Source organism: Podarcis cretensis, assembly GCF_951804945.1.
Source record: "Podarcis cretensis genome assembly, chromosome: 13".
Lineage (NCBI taxonomy): Eukaryota > Metazoa > Chordata > Lepidosauria > Squamata > Lacertidae > Podarcis > Podarcis cretensis.
Genome location: NC_137182.1, coordinates 14,702,547 through 14,709,223, shown reverse-complemented (window position 1 = coordinate 14,709,223; position 6,677 = coordinate 14,702,547). Strand labels below are relative to the sequence as shown.

The window sequence follows — 6,677 nt, the reverse complement described above, 5'->3', positions numbered from 1 at the left end:
AAATGGGGTGGATGGGCTAACTGAAGGCATGACAGCTATGAATGAAAAGGGAGACAATTGCGTGAGGTTCACTCCAGCCACAGGCGGCGCTGTCTGCAAAAACACCACGTCCCTGACGTACCATCGCAATTCCCCATTCATAATTCCAGGCGCCTCTCCGCTGATTGGTCATAAAACGGAGAGGCGTGGTCCCTCCCATCTGTACGTCACTTTTTCTTTACCGGAGCGTACTAATACTGAAAGAAAGGGATGTGGAGGAAATATTTCTGGTTCCTCTGCTCGAATCTCCCTGTAACCTGTCTCAGATTGATATTTTTTCTCCCCTCCACACGGGGAACCCCCGCGTGCCTTGACTTTAACTATCCTCACAGCACTTTTCTCCCCCCAACTGAAGCGCAAATGGTACATCCCGCTCCGCCGCCCGCCCCCCTCCCTCCCTCCCTCCGGCCGACGCCATCTTGACGCCTCTGCGCAGGAGCCGAGCGCGCGGGGTGCTCGTTCCGCGGTGGAGCAAACCACCGAGGAGGAAGCGCGGGGGGGAGGGAGGGGTGGAAGGGAGGTGGGCAGGCGGGGCGGGGCGACGTGTTGCCCGCGGACGAAACTACTTCTGGCGGCCGCGGAGGGGTGTCTGTGTGTTTGAGGCGGGGGGGGGGGCGGGCAAGCGCCCGGATTCGGTTCGCTAGGGAGGCGGGCGGCGCTATTCGGCAGCAGCTGACAGCGGGTGGGTGGGGCGCGGGCGCGACCATTATGCGGACGGCGGGGGTGGCAGCGCGGCGGCCGATTCTCTGAGCGGAACCACTTGGTGGCACGCAGCGGGGGTGGGGAGGAGAGGGTCTGCTGCGAGCCAGCGGCTCAGGTGATACAGGTGCGGCGGCGGGCGGTACCACTCTTAATTCCCGCGGGGGGGGGGAGAGGGCAAGAGAGCGAGCGAGGGCGTGCTACTGACGGGCTTGGAATGGTAACAGCTCTGAGGAGGCGTGGCCGGGCGGTACCATTCGGGGGAGGCGGGCGGGGAGGCATGCCACAGACTTGACGTGTGCGTGTCTGCGAGGGGGGGGAATGTTCCATTGCGCGTGGGTGAGGAAGGCTCCATGTGGTGCTTTTGGGGGGCCCCGTCTAGGGTGATACCACTGCATTCAGCAAGGGGGGCAGAGGGAGGCAGGAGGTGCCACTTAGGGGACTGAGGGGGGGGCAACTTTTGGTTTTGGGGGTGCCTCTCTGGGGAATGCCAGGCAGTGCCAGCGCATGGGGCAAGTGGTGCCATTTTGAGCTGTGGTAGCGGAAGGGGTGTGCCTTTCACCCAAAGAGCATCAATAAGCGGGTATTGAAAGGGACCATGCCCCGGCCCTGCTGCTCTTAGGGGGCTGTGAGGGGTGGTGGTCTTTTTTGGCAAGCGAGGAGCCCGGCGGATCCCCTCGCCGCCATGGCCTCCAACTGCACTGGGGGCACGGCCTCGGCGAACGTCGGCGCGGCCATCGGAGCGGCGCTGAGCGCTTCCAAGACCAAGACGAAGAAGAAGCATTTTGTGTGCCAGAAGGTGAAGCTCTTCCGAGCCTCGGAGCCGCTCCTCAGCGTCCTGATGTGGGGAATCAACCACACGGTGAGCAAGAGAGGCATGCAAACGTAGGTAGATCCCTACTCCCACTTCCCTTGAGTCACGCACAGGCGAGAGGCGAAAGGTGGCATTCATCCATCTCCATTAGGAGAGGTACACCTCCTCATGCCATGAGTCTTAGTGGCAGATCTTTCGCATCACCTGTTTGTTTGTTTTCAGTGACTAAGCTCGGAAGAACCAGTTCTTACAGGTCCTGTTGCCAACATGGATTAGGATCCATATTCTGCAGGAGAACATGCTTTGCGGAAAGAGAATTTAAAAGTTCCCATCTTTTGAAACGGGAGGCGTGTCAGGTTTCGTTGGACTGCAGTTTCCATCATCCCAATGGTCAGGGTTGATGGGAGATATATAGCAAGATCTGGAGGGTCACCATTCCCCAACCTATATTTTAAAATAATCTGGTAGTGTGTGGAGCAGGTGATAATACTCATAATACAACAGCTTGGGGTCATCCACTGAAGCTGAATATCAGAACATCCAAAAGGATGGACTTCACACAGCACATAGTTCAATTCTGGAAGAGGCCACCACAAAATGTCGTGGTGGCCACCATCTTGGATGATTTCAAAAGGGGATTAGGCAAATTCATGGAGGATAAGGCTATCAGTACCTACTAGTCATGATGATTACATACTACCTTAGTACTGGAGGCAGTAAGTCCCCAGTTGCTGGGGATCACGAGTGTGAGAGGGCTATTGTGCTCATGTTGCGCTTATGGGCTTCCCATTGGTATCTGGTCAGCCACTGTGAGAGCAGAGTGCTGGACTTGGTGGGCCTTTGGTCTGATACAGCAGGGCTTCTATGTTCTTGTTAAATGCTGTGTGAAGGGGTAACAGCACTGTGTTTAATGAACTTGAAGGAGGGCCCTTCTACGTGGATGTCATCCATATCGATTTCACACAATGAGATAGGCAGTTACAAGTCCACCTCCCAGTTTACCTTATCTAGGGTTGCTTTCCCTGTTGACCCTTCTCTTCAGCTGTTATGGGAAGAAGAAACAAAAGGTTTTTCAGCCACTTCAGCAATTAACTCCACAGTCCTACATGTTTCTGCTCAGAAGTAAGCCCAATTTCCTGCAGTAGGACTTACTCCCAGAAAAGTGCAAGTAGGATTGCACACTAAATCAGATCTAAGCAAGCAAGTTTCCACTTTTATATTGGCTTGGATGTGTCTGTTTGGAGTAAGCTGCACACCACAAACTTGTTTCTATAAATACATTATTTTGCCATGATGAATTCTGATTTCTTGGGTTTAATAATTCACAGTTTAAAACATGCATGCATACTTTTGGATGGTGGTTTGGTGCTTGATGAGGCTTGTAAAATATTCCAAATATTTCCCCAACTATTATTGGTGCTACGGTGACCAGGCAAATGAGATTTTGTCAGCCTTATTCAAAACCCTTCTTTTTACACCAGGTAACAGAAATGAGTGGTCACTTCCTCTCCTGAGGACAGAAGTGTTTTGCTGAATCTGGGTTCCAATCCCCATTCATCTTGAGCTCGCTCTGTTGCAATTTATTGCTACTCTATTGATCACCTGTGTGAAATGGGAAGCGTACCTTCCCGAGTATCTGGGTGGAGAATGAGAGAAGATGGCAACATTTTCAATATGCAACAGTGTGCCAGATAAATGCTACACAAACATCTTATCACCTGTTGCAGTTTAATAGTCATTTTGGTTGCAATCATTTGTACACCAGCCACCCACGTGTTGTGGAACTCCAGTCCCCATGAGCCAACAGGCGGTTGAAAGGCGTTGTCCAACACCTGGAGGACTGCAAATTCCACGTTTCCCACCTGTGCCCTAAAGGTGTTTGCTAGCTGTGGTTGATAAAATGGCCCCAGATAACTGGCGGGGCATTTATTGACTAGCACAGGCATAGGCAAATTCGGCCCTCCAGACGTTTTGGGACTACAACTCCCATCATCCCTAGCTAACAGGACCAGTGGTCAGGGATGAGTTTGCCTATGCCTGGCAGAGCCCCCCTCCTGTGGACTGGGAACAATGCTGTCTGTTCAGGAATTGTCTACAGTATATATGCATGTACTGGTTTGTGAGAGGGGGCTGGATTATTCAGTGGTGTGAATATTGGCGCCATGCATAACTTATATGAGCAAAGTGCCCCCTTCCCCAGGACTTTCACATTCCCTGTGATAAATATGGCAGTGTTGTCCTATGTGTCGTGCATATAAACTCTGTGAAACCACACCTCACTCTTGGATTATTGGATATTCCTCTGCCTCTGCTAAGCATGAGACAAAATGCAGTAGCAAGTAGAGAGAATGTCAACTTTGGCAATGTGTATTGCTCAGCAGGAAACTGGAGGGCACAGGAGACCTGGATTATTATTATTATTTGTCTAGGGTTTGATGAATTGAGTAAAAAAACTGGACGGCTTGAATTTACAAGCAGTGCTTTTACCTGCTGCAGCTGACCTGTAATTTTGTAATATTGATTTAATGGCGTGTTTTGTTGCAACTGCGTTTTTCAATTTGTTTTAAGTTGCCTCAAGTAATAGGAAATTCGCCAGGTAAATGGCAGTGAATAAAAAGGAATAGCTTTGACCAATCCTGCCAAATCGGTTGGGTACGTTTGGGTTGGACAGAGGGGTCACATAGTTGTCAATCTGTGGGGTTTCTTGTTGCCAGAGGTGATGCTGGCCACCAGCATAAAAGGCTTAAAGATTAGATGCATTTATGGGTGGCGCTGTGGGTTAAACCACAGAGCCTAGGGCTTGCTGATCAGAAGGTTGGCAGTTCGAATCCCCGTGACGGGGTGAGCTCCCGTTGCTCGGTCCCTGCTCCTGCCAACCTAGCAGTTCGAAAGCACGTCAAAGTGCAAGTAGATAAATAGGTACCACTCCAACGGGAAGGTAAATGGTGTTTCCGTGAGCTGATCTGGTTCGCCAGAAGCGGCTTAGTCATGCAGGCCACTAGCTTACCTTCGAATTTTGGGTTGCAAGCATCAGGGCAGAAGGGGGTGGAGGCAGTTGGAAGAAGCTTCCCTAAGGTGCATTGATCAGCATGCAACTTAATATTTTTTTCTGAAGAAGTCTGCATGCATACGAAAGCTTATACCAAGAACAAACCTAATTGGTCTCTGAGATGCTACTGGACAATTTTTTATATACAGTGGTATCTCGGGTTAAGTACTTAATTCGTTCCGGAGGTCCATTCTTAACCTGAAACTGTTCTTAACCAGAAGCACCATTTTAGCTAATGGGGCCTCCCGCTGCCGCCGCACCGCCAGAGCACGATTTCTGTTCTCATCCTGAAGCAAAGTTCTTAACCTGAGGTACTATTTCTGGGTTAGCGGAGTCTGTAACCTGAAGCGTCTGTAACCTGAAGCATATGTAACCCGAGGTACCACTGTAAATATATATATAGAGAGAGAGAGCCCAAGTTTTTCCACCCTCGTGGTTGAAAGTGGGTAGGTGGTGTCTCCTGTAATGTAAGGAACTGAAAAAGCTTTCCAGTAGTCAGGGGCAAGCCCTCCGTCCCTTCCTGTTATAGTCCCTTGAATATTAAAAGAGAATAAATCCTACACAAGAGAGAGAGAGAAATAATTGCATTACTTAGGTTGTAGTATTCTGCATTTCATGACACAGAATTATGATTGACTGGCTACAGATAAGTTTATTTTTTCTAATGTGGACTGTTTATGTCCATGGAAGAGTGTCATGCAAATCCACAGTGAATGGGCTTTGCCTGTAAAATGTGACTAAATTATCTTACAATGTGAGCCTATTCAAACTGGTTTAATATGTGCTGTGGGTAACCATAGTTTCCTGGTTTAGATGAAATGGGAAACTGTGGTTAATCAAAGGCTTCCTAGCTGAATCATGGCTTTTAAAAAAATTAAAAGTTTATTGGTATAAACACATACAGAATACAATAAAAATGATAGATACGGTGAGTAAAAATATATGTAAAAGTACAAAAATAAAACACAGGTACATGGGTGGGGTAAAAAAACCAATAAACTACTGAAAGTCATTTTCTGTCCGTGCAATGTCATTTTCACTTGTTGCACGAACAGAAAAAGGTGGGTCAATTCAGTTCTCAAGAAAACGTCTCCACATACTTGTCTGTAAAGCAAGGGGTTTAGTGGGCTGTTCAGTTGAGTTAGCACAGGAGAAAAACTTATGCCGTATTGAGTAGAAAGGATCCAATTTTGATGAACCACTGAGGACTCTCTGGTTTTATGTCTGATGTTCTGACAATGCAATGTTCCATTCTTTCGCTAGCCACTCTTCCTGAGAAGGAAGTGACTTGGACTTCCAATGGGCAGCCACTGGCTGCCGAAGGAAGCATGAACACAAGAGATTTATGCGTGATAGATGAGTTGGTCCCACGCTCCAAGGATAGCAGTGCCAAAGCTGGGTCTGAGAAAAGTACCTGTGAAGTAATTATGGGGATACAGTGGTACCTTGGTTCTCAAACGCCTTGGTACTGAAACAACTTGGAACCCAAACACTGCAAACCCGGAAGTAAGTGTTCCGGTTTGCGAACTTTTTTCAGAAGTTGAACTCGGTTTTGAGTGTTATGCTGACAATTTGAGTGTTACGCTGACGATTTGAGTGCCAACACTTCAGTTTTGAGTGTTACACTGAGGTCTGTCTGTTTTTACTATTTATTTTGCGTTTTTGTTTTCGCGGCTCTTTTTTGTTTTGTTTTTGTGAGGAACCCAGTTCAGCTACTGATTGATTGATTGTGTGGCTGCAGTACATGGTTCATTGCTTTCATTTTATGGAGCAATGGTCTCGTTAGATAGTAAAATTCATGTTAAATTGCTGTTTTAGGGGCTGTTTTTAAAAGTCTGGAACAGATTAATCCATTTTGCATTATTTTCTATGGGAAAGCACGCCTTGGTTTTGGAACGCTTTGGTTTTGGAACGGACTTCTGGAACGTTTTTGAAAAGTTTTTTGCAGATAAAATCGCTCAGATTCGGGAAGAAGTAAACTCCACCGTGGGAGCAGGGCCGGGGCGGGAGAGTGCTAGAGACCTGTCTAGTCAAGTTGCGTGGGATCAGTTCCAATCTATTACCTCCGAGGATGTG

The 6,677-nt window shown here is 48.2% G+C and overlaps 1 protein-coding gene across 2 annotated transcripts in view; it reads left to right on the top strand.

Annotated features, from left to right (window-relative positions):
* Positions 1-745: 745 nt before the first annotated feature.
* PIP4K2B (phosphatidylinositol-5-phosphate 4-kinase type 2 beta) overlaps positions 746-6,677 on the top strand; it is a 43,315-nt gene continuing 37,383 nt past the window's right edge. Inside the window, exon 1 of one of the 2 annotated variants that reach the window (XM_079949837.1) lies at positions 746-1,600. In XM_079949837.1, the coding sequence (XP_079805963.1) occupies positions 1,424-1,600 (177 nt within the window). In that variant the 5' untranslated portion in view covers positions 746-1,423. Of the gene's footprint in view, positions 1,624-6,677 lie in introns of both variants that reach the window. The other variant, XM_079949838.1, reaches the window with a different exon arrangement.